Below are 18,405 nucleotides of genomic sequence, written 5' to 3' on the forward strand. Positions count from 1 at the left end.
TTAATAATGTATTGTATAATGTGGACAGAAACTGCATAAACCTCTCTTTCACAATCCTAAAATGCAACTTTTAACATTAAAAAAGTATGTCTTTTTTGAGAAGACCTGATAATTTTTCTGGAGTTGGTAATCTATATGTTGCAGAAAAATGCTGTTTTCCATTTTCACTTGGTCATTATTTGGTCATAATCAGTTCACTGATTCTTGAATTGTGAACCTACTTATGCATTTATGAACTAGTTCTTAGTCTATGATTCTTCAAGACCTGCAAAAATAGTTGGTTATAAACTTGAAACTGCTATTGGGCTTTTCTGGGGCTACTCAGGTATGTGGAGGTACCTGAAAAGATGCTTAGAACACTTACGATACTGTTATTTATTGCATGTTAACTTGCTTGAACTTATTTTACAATTTCAGTGCCTATCGTTTTGTCGCATATCAAATGTTTACTGTAATAGTCTACAAATACATATTCTTGGACAAAATCCAGCTGTGATTTCCTCTGGGATAATCCACAGCATTGAAAAATATGTTATTTTATTATTTATTGTGTAAAATAACCAAAAACTTGGGTTTTACAGGACAGTAAAAAGCAGTGAAATGTATAGCCTATATTTTTGGTTTCTAATTAATCCTGAAATTCACTGCTTAAATATAAGTCCACTGGATTTACAACATCATTGCACCCACACCCATAGTTTAAAATTTTACCTCTGAATTTGTCACAGTGTGTTCCTTCCACTTTGCCAACAGCTTTCCAGCTTCCTTGGACACTGCAAATTGCGCCATGTGTACCTGCTAAAACCGTATTACATGCTTTTGTGACGCCGTTTGTCTCTGTTGGCTTAAGTGGCTGACAAGCTGAACAGGTTTCTGTGCAGCCAAGGTGAAATCTCTTTCCCCTTTCTTCTGCCCAGTGCATGAAATCAGTTATAGGTCATGTCACATGAAATCCAAACACCCTTTACAACGTCAGGAAACCTTCTACACCTGCTTACCAAAGAATAGTTAATGTAGTAAGTACCATTCTCCAGCAAGAAAAAGAGAAGTCTGCTCCTCCAGTTGGAGTCATGTAGTGAGAGCTCCCCTTCCTGGCTAAACCTACTTGAAATATTAAATCTGAGCAGGACTTATTCTTTCCAGTTTTATTTTTTTTTTTAATTTCTTTACTTAGAGCAACACTGCTCAGAGATATGTTCAAAAAGGAGCCGCTAATGGCATTTGGACAAACCTCTCGCATGTCACCTGCGCTGTGGGTTTTATTCTTTCCTTTGAAACATGGCTCTGGCTGCTATGGTTGCTTAGAAAAATTTCACAAGTGTGAAATGAATGTAACCTATGCTGAGTTATCAGTACACAGTGCCAAGTGTTAGAAGAAGCACTGAGCAAACCAATCAGGGACTACTTGGGGCTGTGGGATTCAAATCCAATGGCTTATACAACAGAGGCTGACACTTTATCGGCAGTCAAGGATTTTCTCCAGCTGTATCCTGAAGCAGCAGCCTGAGGGAAGTAAGGACTTTTAACACATTCTGCAATTTTGTGTAGTTAAATAATTACAAATACATCTGTAATGGGATTTGTATTGAGCAGGTGTTAAAAGCTTTAACAACCTCTTTTATCACAGCAGAGGAGAATCTGAGTGGCACTAAGCAATTTTTGACTGCATGACAAGAGGCTGACTCAAAGGAACAAAGGCTTAGGGCAGGGGTATTTGTAGAAAAAGCACTGTTCAACTTGTGTGTTACCTGTAGGCTCTGCAAAACTCACAGCAAGATCTTCATTCTGTGTCTGATAGGGATATGTACAACTAGTATATCCCATGATAAATGATTTGTAACCTTTCCAGCTTGGTGAAGAGGAGAAACAGCCTAGAGCCAAGAATGTAAACTGATTAAAATTCCAGAGGTGTGTATTAAGCAAATTGAAACAGGAAGGAGAAATAGCTCAAGCCAGAAATCCAGGCAAAAGCAAGGAGTGTCCCCAAGTTCTGTTTGGGTGGTAAGGTGCAGTGTTTTATCACAGAGAACCAAGAACTGGGAGGGACAAGAGGCATGGAATTTGGGCAAAGAGGTACAGGGTGAGACCTGGAGTAGTCATCATTATTGTTTTACAAATGGCTGGAAATATAGAAATAAATATAAATGACTTCTATAAAGAGTAATTTTAAATGCTGTATATATTATATAGACAACATGTAAGGATTAGAAAGGTAACTAAATTCAGCAAGATAGCTGAAACTCTGCAGTAAGGTCCTAATAATGTAACTGGGCTATTTTTAGCTTGAAACATTTTTGTTTTTTTTTTACTTCATCTTAATCCAAAATTTTATATGCAGTTCAATCAGAAAATAAAAGAAAAAAGAAAAAAAAAGAATTATTATTTACCATGAAGCTTCATTTAATATCAAAGTGATCTCTGACAGACCCAGCAATGATGACTATTTCATTCTTTTAGGAGTCACAATTTCTTAAACAAAATTAACTGTCACCTTTCACCCCACAGTACTGTAAGAGTCTCTGAGACATGCTTTACACAATGATGCAAGGGCTGGCTTGGAGACTAGTAATGCTAAATGAAAATCAGTTTCCTTTTTGAAAATACTAATTGGTATCCTCTTGCAAGCATCATGAGCTGCACTAGTTGGCCCCTGTCTCAGAGAAAATGTACTACACTTCACCAACCTTAGGACAAGCAGTGTTACAGTTATTGGTAAGAAAGGCAGCTAGCTGAGGTCTGGCAAATTTCTCTAGAGGAGGCATTTCATTGCACTATAATGCATGCCCAGTGTTGTAAATGCAATGCAGCAAGTCCCCCTTTTACACCAAAAAGCTAAAGTAAATATATTTCAGTAGCATATTATAGTCTTAGCCAGGCATCTGAAACACACAATCAAAGACATTCAAGTACATTATTTAACGGATTTAGGTTAGAACAAATATTTCTAATCTCAATGACTAATGTATTGCTAAAAACACCTTGAGAAAATTGGAGATTCATTAGTAAAATCATAGAAAACTAAAGAAATAGGAACCCTTCTTTGGCAAAACTCTGATGCTGACTAGACAAAGCTGTTACCTGCAGCTTTAAAATGTTATCATAGATGTGACCACATTTGTCTTTCTTTAAAAACAGTAAGGAACAGAGAAAGCTTTTCAGGAAGCTTGCCAATGTACCAATTTGACTTCCAAGGTTTTGAGAAACATGAGTAAGTGGGATGCTTGTGGGATGCCAACCCCTCTCTAACAGCATGTATATAAACATGTATGGTTTTTTTTTCATCAGATATCACTGATAAAAGAACCTGGGAGCAAGAGAACATCCAGGAGTACCAGGACTCTCCAGTTCAGTCAGCATTACCCCATGTTACATGGGGGATCTGTGAAACTGAAAGTGACTTCATATATGGGGAAGTGGAGAATCGATTAGATTTACTTCAAGAGCAACTCAACAGGTAAAACCAGAGATATGACCAGAAAAAGAAACCCATATGTGTGAGAGTATGTAATGCAACTGATATTAATGACACTGCAGGATGAATGAATTTGCACATGAATGAATGAAGTTTCCAAAAGCATTCAGATCTTCAGAAGCTCAAAAGTACAAAAATTGACTCATGGGAATATCACTTTGTTATCTATATTCTGAGAAACCTAAGTTCAGGCTTCCAGATTCTTGGAAAACCTATTCTGGGAATGCTGGATACAAAATTTTTAATTCATTGCCAGAATATTCTTGTCACCTCTATATACTCACAATGTCTACCTTGAATTGCCTTGCAGAAGAGCCTTTCTCCTTGACTGACTGTTTTCTGGGAGACCAGCTTTTTATCCAAGAAGCTTTCTGAGGCACCTAGTCTTGTTAAATTTAAATTTTACTTCACCCAGAATGCTGTTTCTAGATATTTACATGTCCACAAAATGACAATTTTCAGTATTCTTCAATATCTGAGGTACTTTTTCTTCCCTGGATACCCAAAGTAAAACAGCTGTCTTCCTTTAAAAAAGTATTACAGACAAATTCTCTTTTTGGTGCATGAACTTATTTTGCAACTGTCTCTATCATAAGTAAGGTACAGGAGTATATGAAGGCAAAATACACACTTATACAACAGAACACAGATGCTTTCTGTGTCAGAATCCATTATTATCCTTGCTTAGTATAATGCCTCTTCCTTCTCTCTTTAGAACATATCAGTATATGTTCATATCAGTACATGTTCTCTGATTGATATACTACTGTTCCCTGGCAGCTAAGCAGCATAGCTTACAGCATCTTAAAAACATGGTTACAGAATTCTGACCCATCCTACAAGATAAATTACTATGTAATTTCACTTAATTTTAAATTGCCCTATGCTCAGGTCTGTAGCTTTTTTATTTTAACCCTGCAATTCCATTACTTTCAGTATTTTGCCATGACAAATACTGTGATATGCACTCAACCCTAATTATAGTGTAGTAGCTCTTCATTGGCATTTTGCTATATATTTTAGCAGTTTAAAGCCAGGTTAACTGCATATTGCTTCCTTCATCTACTATAATAAATCAAACCATAGTAATTTTCACTTCTGAGTACTATATAGTACATTAAAAAAAAAACATTTTTAACATGCAAGCCTAAATTGATATAATTTCTAATTGCAGTAAAGTCAAGTAATCTAAGTAAATGTAAAAGTCACATAAACAGATGCATGTTCCCCACCAACAGTGTGTAGTCTTTTAGTGACATTTCTCAGAAATCTTAAGCTCCTGAAACTGAAGTTTTATCTCAAATTTACTCATAGTTTTATCAAATTCTCATTCAAGTTCTCAGTATTTTCTTGAGTGAGAAAATACCACAGTTACTGGAAACTAAAATTTGAATTGTTATTGATTTTATTAAATCATTTTATTCTCTGCCTCTGTTTTTTAAAACTTTTCATGCTTTCAGGATTTGGGGCCTTGCTGGGTCTCTTATGAATGTAGCAGACAACTATTTCCTGTTTATGTCAGACCTGACCTGATGGACTAAAAAACATGATCACTTCTTCCTAAAATTTTCCATGCCAATTTAGAGGCTTGGCATAACATTCAAACTGTTAAATGGATATAGATGGCTGGAAAGCCATTGTATAAGGAATATGTCACTAGAGCTCTCTCTGTTTCTCCCCTTTAAGCAATCAGAATTTCATGGGAGACTGTGAGCCAATCATCTAAGGTTCTCCTGTTTGTTCATCGTTGGGTAGCATGACATGAGCTTGTTTTAAGTCTTTGAGAAAGGGAGTTCTGTATGCAATGATGATAAATAAAGACCACCAGAGGTATTCTTTGATTTAAACTACCGAGTGCTAACAAAATAGGAAGGGAGCAACTTTAGAGTTATTTCAAAGCCAATCATTGATGCAAGTCCTCCAATGCTAAATCCCTTTTACTCATTCAGATATTAAGGCCCAGGTTTAACAGGTGATGGATGGTGGCATGCTGCTGCTGCTGCAGTATTTTCTTCTGTGGCATCAGCATCATGCTTGTGTGAGGCCAGCGTATTTGCAAGCAGCAAAGAAACCAGGGGCACTGAACAAGAGGGCAAGTAGGGCATGATTGACTGTAACATCTGGATTTGGACTTCTCTTTATGGGAGCTGGTGCCACAAAACCAGCTTCTCACAATAAAGGAAGTAACAGCATTCTACTATCCTTTGGGCATAGCTTTCAGAGATGCTTTTATAAATAAATGACAGATGCAATGGGCAACTGCAACATGATAAAAAAATATCAGTGAAGCACCTGGTAAAAACAACTATCTGTCAGCATGGGATCAATTCTACTGCTGGTAGGGAGCCCAAGCAGTAACACTCACATTAAAGACTGCTGACAAAGATTTGTTTACTCTGCCAGAAGATGAGTTGCAGTACAGGGGCTGCATATCTCTATTACAGTCTGTCATAGCATGTTCTGTAGCCTTCCAGCAGCCGGGAGGCACAATAGGCATTACCTATTTCTGAGTTTGTCACAGATCTTGGCAAGACCATTTGGAAATCATTTCAGTGCTATGGAATTGCAGGTACGAACATACAACAATTGTAAGTATGAGCAGCTCAAGTGATTCAGAAGCCATACATATATTTATGAAAAGGGAGGAAAAGAGGAAAAAGCTACTAAATGTGAACATCAGAAATGTTGATGTTAATTCTGAGGACTGAATAAGTCTGAATTAATTTTCACAGTAAGGAGACTTGGGCTGTTGTTTCTTTTAATGATCTTGAAAGCATCTTTCATTTTCTAACTGTGGAAAAACACAAATGTAGTTTTCTGCTTATTTTGGTGCATTGTATTAGCATTGGGAATGTCAGAACTGTCAGATGCATCACAAATAGTGTCCCATCCTCAGCCAGTACAAATCAAGTTATTTACAATGAAGAAGGTACATTTCTTTCAACCAAAGCCCTGGTGCCCAGTGTTACTTTTTGTTGCAAACATAAGGGACAGTAATGAACTCATTCTTGATGTAGCAAAAAGATCAGAGACAAGCATGCAGCTACATTCTGCAAAGGAAAGGGAAACAGAAAGCTTTGGAAGGGCTCAATACTCCCCCTTCTGTTCTTTCCTATTTAAGACATGGTCATGTCATCACAGCGATAGTTTGCTTAATAAACTGCAGGTCTCTCTTGAATGCATCTGTAATCAGCATTTTTAAATATACCTACTCCTCACCATGAGTTAACTGACTTTGTAATACTTCTCTAGGCTTGAATCCCAAATGACTGCCGATATCCAAACCATCCTGCAGCTTCTGCAAAGGCAGACAACACTCATTCCACCTGCCTATAGCATGGTGACTGCAGGTGCAGAGTACCAACAGCCAGCAATCCGGGTAATACAAAAGCTTCAGCCTGCAGCATCAATTAAAACAGACAGGAGTTTCAGACCTTCATCTCAGGTACGTACATAGCCAATAAAATTAAAACAGGTTTGCTGATCTTTTTAGCTTATGATGGAAGAAATGTGTGCCAATCTAGGTGCTTGTTCACTAGTTTAAATGAACTAGTACAATAGCAATATGAAATTAATATTTTGATCTAGCATCTCCACAATGGACTTAGAGACACAGTTTCAGAGGCCACATTTTCTATGAGGGTTATAGAGATCATACAATGATCTTATAATCAGTCTGATTTACTTTATTTTCCTGCTCTTCACAAAAGTTAGCAGAAACAATAAATACTAGACACAGCTGTGAAGCACAGACATTTTCCAAGTATCAGCCTGCCTGCAATGGTGCATCTGCTATAGGTCCCATTCATGAAGTCTTGGGAAGCACCACAACTATGTTTTCCTCAAGGTACAGGCCAGACAAGTCCAGCTGATGCAGCACAATGGTTACATACATACGGAAGCGTGAGGGGCTAAAACCATTCTTATGTCCAGTCCCTTGATACTGCTGGAAATATGAACATACAGAGCTATTGCATACCTGTGCTTCCCATTACATGTTTTCCACCCCAGTTCTGTACAGGCAAAACATTTGGATTTTCCAGATTTGTTTGGGATTGCTGAAGTTCAACAGCTTGGGCAGAGATGTGGCATATTATTTCCAAACAGGTTGCTCTATGTCTAGGAATCCCAAATCAGTCATGTAGCATACAATCAGTAAATCCATTGTGCTTAGCTGTGTCAGATTCCTCATGCATATGCTGGGACACACGTGGGCACTGTAAGCCCAACACATCCAGAAGGCAACAGTTCACACGCATAAAGATTATACAGCAGATGTATAGAAATAGTTTTCAGGTAAGTGCACTCTGCACATACCTGCACAAACATATACATGTATCTCTGAACAGAAATATGGCCACCCTCTGCAAACATCAGCAGGCACAGTGCACACTTCACACAAGTTCCAAATTTGAGAGTGAAGAATTACCAGCTGCTGAGACTGGAATCCAAATGGTTATCATGTTCAGAATGATGCAATTCCAGAGTTATGTTCTGAAACAAAACAGCATATTCATAAATGTTGAAATCCATAGTCTTAGATCAGGTATCAAGAATATTCAGTCCATCAGAAAGCGGAGTTCATTTGTGTATCTTGATGTGCATCTTGAAGTCTGAGGAGGGGACAATATATCCAGGCTTCTACAATTAATCAACAGAATTGCACTCAATTACATTAAATCAAATGCAGTACGACATAAAAATAGTTCAGTACATTGCTTAATGTTCAAACACAATTTTCCAGCAACCATCTGAATGTGCTAATTTTGAGCAGAACAAGAGCCTTGAAGAGACCGATTTAATTATTACCATCTTGTTTCTTCTCCCTTCCAGTGTCCTGAATTTCTAGACCTTGAAAAAACAAAACTTAAATCCAAAGAATCCCTCTCAAGTGGAGTGCATCTTAACACAGCCTCAGAAGACAACCTGGCTTCTCTTTTAGACCAAGAACGTGACCAGTCTGTAGAGTGTCCCCCACAGCACTGTAAAACTTATCTCCAGCCAATTAGGCATCCTTCCTTGCCAGAATCTTCACTAACCACTGTAGGAATTTTGAGTCTTCATAGGCATGTTTCTGATCCTGGTCTTCCTGGGAAATAATACTTTTGTACTATTAGTTCACATAAAAATGTAAGTGCTTTTAATGGCTGGTTTTCCTTTTTTTTTTTTTTTTTGTATTTAAATCCTCTATACTTGACTCAGGGGCTACAAGGAATATACCATTATATGCAAAAGTACTGTATATTTTCCTAAATCTGAAGCTTGTAAGGTAAAGTTGAGCAGTTCTGATGTAAATATATATATATACACACACACACACTAAGTGTATGTTCCAAATGTAAAACTGCCAGCATTCTCAAGGCACCTTATTTTTTTTTTTTAATAACATGCATGTTCTGAAATTACAGGTTACGTTGCATGGATATTACCATTTACTGCTGTCATGGAAATAGTATTATATTGTGGATATGTGTTCAGAGCAAATAGGAGACCAATAACAATAATTCACATAGAAAAATTCCTTCCTGACCAAGCTAAAATTCAAGCAAAATCTTCTTCTAGCTCAGTTCTGAAAATCAATTTATCTTTCTTGTAGTGAGCTTTTTACAGTCAATCACAATGATTCTGAACCTAGAGAAAAAAGAAGGTAACCCAGTCTTCTAGGTTTAAAACAATTAGGACAGAGAAACCAGCCTGCTTCCAAATCAGTTGAAGTAGAGCAGCACTTTAAAAGACAGGAAAACTCTGCCACATGCTCGAAAGAATCACTGTAGATCACATCCACAAAACTGCAGGAATTGAATAATTTGTTTCCCTTTTTTTATTATTTATTTATTTTTAATTGCATCACAGAAGTTAGCTGCCATAAACAGGCAGGAACTCTTCATCTGTCACACAAACATAATCAAATGCAATAAATGTCATTTCTGTATAATGCAGAAGACTGTGTTCCTTTTGTTTCATACAAATTATTAACAGTCTGTTGAATTAAAAAATACTTTACACATTTTTGATTTCTAATTATGAGGGTGGCTGTTTGCAGTTACCTGTTTTTACTGACTGGCCCCTCCACAATGATCCTAGATAGAGTATATAGGTATGTGGATACACATACACCACACACACATTCCTGTATGTGTGCATGTGTGTATTTTATATATGTACATATGTGTGTATGTATGTGCGTATATATTTATACACACGTGTGTATATGTGTATACGTTACTCTATATACACACATACACACAAGTGTGTGCTTATACCTACACTTATATGTAGGAGTATAGATATATAGAGATATATATATGTATATATGTAAAATCACTTTCAGGAACAACTGTAAACTTTCTTATTACAAAATGAGTAAGCTTAGCTTGTGTCCAAAGCTGACTACATTAGAATAAAATGATTTAAGGTCCATAGGCTTTGAATACAGTATGTACCGTATGTGCATAATGCTTTGTGAATACTTAAGATTTAATTTTATTAAAATATTATTCTGCTTCAGATGTTGTGTTTATTTTAGAAGGAATTGAACTTTCTATTACTGTTTTCAAATATTTGAAAATGTTCACACGATTTTCTATTCCTAAAGCTTTAATGTGAAATTCCTCTAGGAAAAGAACTGGTTTCAGAAAAGCATGTTAGTGGGGGAGCAGTGAAATTTTAGCTAAAAATTAAACTCTGTTCTAAACCAGTGCTACAGAGTAATGCAATAGTAGTTGACCCTCACGTTAATAGATACGTATATTGCATGTTGGGGTCAGAATGATACATAACACTTTCAGTCATACACAGCCAGTAGATAAACGCAAGGTAGCTGAGCCTTCTGTCATTTAAAATCAGCGTGAGTGTTGAGCTACTAAGGAAGGCTCTGCTTTACCTTTCATATAAATATACAAAAATGAATTAACTGAATACCTTTGTAAGCGAAAAGAGAAACCAATCCTTCCCATACAAGATCAAATTTTCTATTGCCTCATACTACTGTTGATTGTTGAAAGTTCCAAATGCTGCAGTGGGCTGATGGCTCTTACTTCTACCATGATGACTGGAGGTCTGCACTGCTTAGTGTTTTGCAGGATGAGATCCTAGGTGACAGCGACATTGGGCCAGTCAGAATCTGTCTGCATAGACTCCATTGAAACAGGAGTGCTGCATAACACAGTGAAATAGTTTCTGCTTTTATTTTATTTTTTTAAATAGCAAGCATTAAGAACTTCTGCTTTATCTCAGTCTAGTAACTAATATTAATGGCTGTTACAAAGAATAAGCTAGCACATTTTTTCTAGAAAAATATTTGTGGTTATGCTACATTTTAAAAAGCCTGGTATAAATTAAAAATAAAATTCATTAAAAAGTATAATGCATGAGCATTGCTTTACAAAATGCCTTTTGTACAGTTTTGTCACTTGGTCATTAATCCAAAGAGACTGAGCAAAACAGGTGGACTGGGAAAGGAGTGCTGGGAAAGAGGAAAAAGCATCAACTATTTCTATTACTCCGAGTGAAGGAAAAGCTCCATCCCTTACTCCTTTTCTTGGCTCAGAGAGACTTTGTTCCTTCACTTCTCTTTGTCTGTATTTATCAAGAAGAAAAATCTCAGATGGGGGCAACTAAGGGAGACTTTGCAAATTTACAGAGATTCTAAGTTCCCCAGACATCTGCCAATGAATGAAGAAACAAAACATGAAAGATGACAACTTGGTTGGCTGCCTTGGTTGGCTGGCTGTCCCTACCCTACCAAAGAAACATCTTCTCAGATACCTTCTTTTCTTGTTGAGATACAGTGAAGCACATGAAGACCCACTGCTTAAAAGTTTATTTTTTTCTAGAGACAGGTACAAACAATTGTTTTTTAAAAAGTGTTAATTTCCTAAACAGTAAAAATTGTCTCTAATTTTTGGTTTGTTCTTTTGGAAGAAGGCAAAGAGAAGAAGAGGGCAGAGCTCCCTTTAAGCCCAGTCTGTTTCTGACTTGATAGAAACAGGTCTGTGTTAACCAAATCAGGCTGGGAATGGTAAAAGTGCTACATACCCACACACCATAATACACTGCTATAGACGCTTGCAGGACTGTAGGAGATACGTTTTGGTCTTACCTGAGCTTAGGAACACCCATCTTGGCTATTTACATTTAAAACCTGTGGCTAAAAATATATATAAATTATAAGCTCTTGATACAGAGAACTATCCTGGAAATTCAAGAATAGCTAATGTAGCTGAAGAATCAAAACAATTGGGACAATCACTTCAAATGTGAGAGGGGAGATTGTGCAAATCAGCAGAGGTCTTCATGAAATTCATCATCTTCCACCAGCAATGGGTCTAGTTCAGCATTTAAAGCAAATGATAGATTGTCATGCTTTTCAATATTTAAACTGTGCAGCAAGCTACACCATGCACATGTTCATCCACATGCACAAATTTATGCTAATACGTGTAAGACCTGTGTCTTGACCTGCATAACACTGTTGTTTCCAGGAAGTCCTTGATCAAGCATGTCTTTCCTGTCACACTCCCACTCTGCTCAGTGAACATATTTTCTGGTCTCCCATTAAACAGCTGCTGCCCATGGATGAACCTGTTTTCCCTTTTCCTGCTGCAGATTGTGTCCTAGCAATCTCTGTGGTGAGCACAGGTCACTCATCAGAGTCTCTGTTTGACTCAATACAAATAACATACAAAAAACTGGTAAGAACTGCTTTGCATGGCCTTGGGCTGTCTGCTTAGGCGAAGCAACCTGAGTTTTGCCCACAGAGGAACTGTGTGTCCTCCTGTTTGAGAGCTGCTGAGCTAGCCTGGTCATAAACAGGACAATGGAAAACTGGAATAGCGGCACAGCAGAAGGCATGATTCTTCTAATGACCGTTGTATGTAACGCCACTGTCCTGGGTTTACTGCTACTGCTAAACCCAGGACAGCCACACCTGCAGATTAGAAGCTTTGATGTTTCTATTCTCTTCTATTAAATATTCTTACACAGTGAATAGATGTTTATGCAAGTATTTAAGGTTAGTCCCTTCATATGTTGGCTTAAATCAGAAATAATTAATTCCAATGGAGCCAAGAGTTAGATGTTCTCACATTTTTAATCAGATTGGGAACTGGGTCCGGTGGCCACTTCCTCTCCATTCACCTACAGGCTCTCTCTGTATTTATACATAGAACTTTTGTGCCATCAGCAGTGCAGTGACATTTTCACTACTGCTGAAGAATTAAAAATGTTATTTTATTAATGAAAAACTAAGAATCTTTCTCCAAAAAAACAAATGCACAGACTCCACAAATGCACCACTTAAGTGCAGTATATTTTGATCTAGTTGTACCAGGAAATTACACCTAGCAGTTTGTAATTCATTGCTACCTTGACAACTTTACATACTTGTCATTAAATAATTTTTACATTTTGGGGCACTATTATAGACATTATTTTCCTTCCTCTTACGAGTCTCAAATTGATGTTATTTGTCACAGCAAAAAATAAAAAAGGCTACAATTCCTAGAGTTCTTGGTTCCTGTAGGGCAATATAATCATCTTCAGTCACCTAGAATTGACTAAAATCAAGTAAAATTTTGACAATGAGAGAAATGATGGAACTGAACAGATGATGTATTTTAAAAAGCGTTAATTATGCTGACATTGTACGCAATGTTAGCATCTTCTGATTGTTACAGGTACGTTCTGCTGTGTTTTGTTAATTAAGACATTAGGCACAATCAGTTTCTAGCTAGCAAAACTTAACTGATCAAAACCCAAAAAACTGTTAAAGCTGCTGCTTCCAACAAATCTCACTGTTTCTAGTAAGTTATTGTAAGACAGTCTCCTTTGGAAAAGATGTTAGATTAATTTCATCTGTGGACACTCCAAGCACAACTCACACTTCCGACTTATGTAAGGTTAAAAAAATCCCTGCATATTTAAACTGACATCAAATGTGATGCATGGAGCAGAAAAATCTGTTCTGCTCAACACAAACAGTTTTTTCTGGTTTTTGTTCAGACAGGCTTTTAGATTAATCCTTTTAGCATTCTTTGAGCCTGCATGAAACCAAACCATTACAATATAGGACACCCACAAAAGCTCAAGGACAAGCCTCATAGCCAGAAATAAACAGTAGATATCAAAATTTAGTATCTTTTAACATCCTAATCCTTCACAGAGGTTAGTGAAGACATGAGGCAAGCCTAATGGAAGATAACTGCATTTCAAACATTGCCATTTACTCCCCATTTAGAGCCACTAGTTGCCAGCTATTTCCAAGAATGAGAAAGTGGTGGCCCAGCAGATGAGACAGCAGAACTCACACAGCAGGTTTTATATTCAAGGAGGCAATTTTAAGCAACCAACCACCCCTCTTCAGTTTTGATTCTCAGTTTGATCTTCTCTTTGACCAATGCTGACATTTCTGAGGCCCAGCACCCCTAGCACCAAGCTCTTCCAAGAAGGAAGCAAAGCTTGTCACTGAGCCCTCTTAGTATTCAGGCTATATGTTCACTGCACTACATCTGTTGCAGAATAATGAACTTTCCTTGTAGGAAATTTCTGCCAAATTAATCTTGTGCTGTCATTGGTAGAGCCCAGGTTAATTCAGGTAGCCTTCCCTCCACTTTTGACAAAGAGCAGTACCGGATTCAGTAGGAGTTAACAGCAGTGTACTAAAAGCATTACAACGACCAACAAACATTGAGCTGGTGCTTATGTTCACCAACAGAAACAACCACAAAGTAAATTGAAATGGGTCTGATAAGCAAGGTCCATGTGCTGAGGCTACTGGTTTGTGGGTTCAGGTTTTTCTGCTTTCTGGCTGTGTTGGGTTTTTTTATTATTTTGGATTGTTCTGAAACTTATTAAATTATTCAAAGTTATTAATTTTTCAATTTTTTATTATTATTAAACTTATTAATTATTCAAATATTCGAATTATTCAATAATTATTCAATTATTCAAACCCATATCATTACTTGCAGCTACTCCAAACTGTTGCAATCATGCATTTAATAAGTTTCCAGAGTTGAGTGAAGGTATCTTACTCTCCTTATTTGCACATAAGCAGAAAATCAACCTCAATGCTCCCTATTAGTTTACTCTTACCTTATTATCACAAATGCAAACCTCACTAAAATACAGGGGGATGCACTTGTTTGATCTGTAGTAGCTAGCAGCAGTGCACAAACAGCAAGGGACCTAATCTCATTTTTAAATTTAACACCATTTTTTTAATGAAAATTGTAAAATTGATTCAGAATGGAGACAGATTTGTTGTGCAGCCATTGGTGTCTTTTCAACGGATGCTCAGACAGAACTAATTTTTAAGTAGCTTCTTACTCAGAATAAAAAAAGAGCATGCAAAAAGTTTTTTAACGTGATTACTCTGAACCTAGTTTCCTTCAGTTTTCTTAGGAAAGATATGTACTTATACAGCTGTCCCAGTGTCACTTATACACTACATCTACTCAATACACCACTTTTTGAAAATACACTCTTAAAAAAGAGTGTATTAGAAGTTGAACAGCAAATAGCTTAATGGGAGAAAAGCAAACAAGATCCACAGAGTAGATCACGTATGAAAATCAAGACAACACTGAGTTTTATGAATGATATTAAAGGAGCATGTTCAAGAGTTTGTACCTGCCTGCAGCTTCCCTTCTCTCCTTCTGCCTCTGCATACGAGTAGTAGATAGAACTGCATTATTAATAAAGAAACATTTTTCTTCATTTAGCTTTTTGGGTGTGTTTTTTTTAATGCCCATGTGGGACATTCTTTGATTACTAATGAATGCAGAATATGGCTATTCTCTTTGGAATGCAAATTAGATGGACCAAATTAAAGCCTCCCACAGGAAGCAGTTTATGCATTATTTATATTTCCTATACTGAAACTTTATGATATTGTAAAGCTGGAAATACAAAGAAAGTTTTGAAAACTTAGTTCATCATAAATACTCCAATACTATGAATTGTAGCAAATCCTGTTTGAAGAACGCAGTTAAAGTTATTATTTTGCTTTCAGAAAAGATCCCCTGGAAAACTGTTTACTGTACAAATGAAAGCGCTTGTACACTGTACATATATTTTGTATTTTATGTCACCACGAAAACTTACTTGCAAGAAATCTAAATATGCACAAATAAATGCAATGCAATCATTTCCACCCTAAGCAACAAATGTGAACATTTAATTTGTGACCTACTTGAATTTAGTTATTATGATGCAAACATCACTAACAGGGATTCAAAGAGGCTGAACATAAATCTCTAGCAAAAACAGTGAGAAAAAAAAAAATATTTAGTATACTCATAACATCATGGGAATAAACACACAGGATTACATAGGACACCACGCACTGGCCTGAAGCATGCAGGCTAGAGACACTAAACTAGACCTTTACAGAAAATCCTATGCACACAGCAATCTCCAGGTATCACATTGATCTCCACCCCTCAAGCAGAACTGGAAGTTATATCCATGTCTATTCCCTCTACCTTCACGGACTGAGGAATTCAAAAATCTAAGATAGCTTCTATTTACAAAATCTGAGTATTAAAGCTAATAATTGCTTCCATTGAAGCCCAAATTTTCCCAAAATATTTTGATCAAAGCTGCTGTCTAAATATCTGTCTTCAAGCCAGACAAATCCATTGCTTGAATCATTTTCTTTTAAAGAATTTAGAGTGAATCATACAACAGGTTTACCAAACAAGACCTACTCAGCAAGGGATTCTACTGATCCAGATGAATAGTCATTGAAAGGTTTTGAGACAAGATGAGCTCCCTGGGGAAAAGATTTAGGTGGGATTAAACAAACACAAGCAGTTGAAGGCCATTCCACCTGTATTCAAATAGTATTATCTGAGATTGCCTCACCAAAAAAGGCATGACCTATTATGTATGACCATAAGCTTTCACTTTTCATCAAGCTCTTAACACAGAAATTTACTTGTCTGGAATTGTACAGATGAAAAAAAAAAAAAAGCTATCTTCTAAATATAGGAAACTGCAAAAAATGTTTATTGCTTTGAATCATGCACTTAAAAACAAAAGCATTCAACATGCTCTGTCTTATCGAGCAGGAAGTTTAACAATTCTATAACAGCTTCCATTCACAGCAGTTCTTCCAAGCATGAACTCTTCACAGGTTGGTGATCCTCTTTTTCTCCAGCAGTTCAGCATTCATAATGCCATGGTGCACTGCAAGAACTAGAAGAGGCAGTAACAGGCAAGTCAGTGTTTGGGGATTTTGGAAGTATGACAAATACTATTACACTAACCGTCCATGAGATTCAAAAGAAATGGCCCACTTCCATGCTGACAGATGGAGGGACCCACAAGTTTAAATATTAGATGCTTCTGCTTCTGGATTTTTAGCAAGAAAACTGATGCCTCAATCTCATAGTATTAGAGCATGTCCAAAAATTATTTAGTCAACTGATCAGTTCACATCTTGCTACCTATATTCTACCAATAACTCCCACAGTCTACTGTGGTGATCCAGCAACAACTTCCATAATAATAAAGTAACAACACTACTAACAAGCAGGACTACACACAGTGATAATCTGCAATGGAATAGAACAACAGTGATTATCAACTGAAGAATTATGCTTTCAATATTGAGACGCAAATTGAATTATATGTTAATACTAAGGTAAATTATTTCTATAGATGTTTTGACAATTTCATCACAGTTGCATGCGTTAAGCTAAACCCACCTTCAGGAATGATAAGCATCCCTTTATGTTCATATTCCTTTTGAGAAACTACTGAAATTTAATGGAAGCTCCAATTACTAATGCTCATACTGCTGGTGGTCAGCTTAACATGAATGAGACCACTCTGTAAAATTACAAAGTGCAAGACATGCAAATCAAATAAAGCAGTTATACGGATAATACATCTCCATAACCAGTATCTACACCTCGTTATAAATGCTCAAACAGAACTAGTATCAAAAGTTACCAGTTTAAGAGAATTTAAAATTCAAGTTTCCCGTAATTATCAACAGGTTCAAAGCGATACCAAGATTACACTGAAGTCCTAGTAAGTACAAGGATACGTGTTACATGGATATCATCAGTCTGCAACTTTTCAATCTGAATGTTGAAAGGGTAATTAATAAAACAATCAGAAGTTTGTAACTGATAGGATTTTTAATAGTTTCAGCAATGACAGCAATCAATTGTCTTAAAAGAAAGCAAAAACATTCAAGTAGCCTGATATTAAACACACATCCCCCCCTTTTTTCTTATTTAAATCTGCCTACTACAGAACCAACATGTACATTACACTAACTTGCTATCTTGGAGTAGCCTCCTTAACATCATAATTTAATTTTAAAGGGTGTCAGAGTTAGATTAGGGATAAAAGCCTAGTCCTTTCCTCTTTGCACTTCAACTCTTACATACCTTATAACAGTCTTCTAATACCTAAAGGTGGCCTACAACAAATCTGGAGATGGACTTTTTACAAGGGCATGTGATGACAAGACAAGGGGGAATGGGTTTAATGTGACAGAGATATTTAGGTCAGATATAAGGAAGAAATTCTTTGCGTGAGGGTGGTGAGGCACTGAATAGGTTGCCCTGAGAAGCTGTCGCTGCCCCATCACTGGCAGTGTTCAAGGCCAGGTTGGACGGGGGGGCTTGGAGCAACCTGGTCTGGTGGAAGATGCCCCTGCCCATGGGAGGGGGTTGAAACTAGATAACCTTTGCCATCCCTGCCATCCCACACCATTCAATGATTCTACGATTCTCCCTTTGAGTTGTATTTTTAAGTGCTTTCACATTTGCTGATGACTCCTACTAGTGTTTCTAGATGTACTGTCAGTCTGTCCTAGAATACTACTTTTACAAAAGATAGTGCAGTGTACATAAGCATTGTAGTCCCGACCCTGGGCACAAGAAACACCAAATACGATACAACATTTTACCATC

General features: G+C 37.0%; 1 protein-coding gene across 4 annotated transcripts in view; it reads left to right on the forward strand.

The window, feature by feature from the left end:
* The window catches only part of KCNH7 (potassium voltage-gated channel subfamily H member 7), a 244,992-nt gene extending 235,013 nt beyond the window's left edge, over positions 1 to 9,979 (forward strand). For all 4 annotated transcript variants that reach the window (XM_062611040.1, XM_062611041.1, XM_062611042.1 and 1 more), the window contains 3 exons: positions 3,286 to 3,454; positions 6,725 to 6,917; positions 8,306 to 9,979. In XM_062611040.1, the coding sequence (XP_062467024.1) occupies positions 3,286 to 3,454; positions 6,725 to 6,917; positions 8,306 to 8,572 (629 nt within the window). In that variant the 3' untranslated portion in view covers positions 8,573 to 9,979. The remainder of the gene's footprint in view (positions 1 to 3,285; positions 3,455 to 6,724; positions 6,918 to 8,305) is intronic.
* The last annotated feature ends 8,426 nt before the right edge of the window (positions 9,980 to 18,405 follow it).

Source organism: Pezoporus occidentalis, unplaced genomic scaffold (assembly GCF_034315485.1).
Source record: "Pezoporus occidentalis ecotype Australia unplaced genomic scaffold, CSIRO_AGI_Poc_V1 ctg150, whole genome shotgun sequence".
Lineage (NCBI taxonomy): Eukaryota > Metazoa > Chordata > Aves > Psittaciformes > Psittacidae > Pezoporus > Pezoporus occidentalis.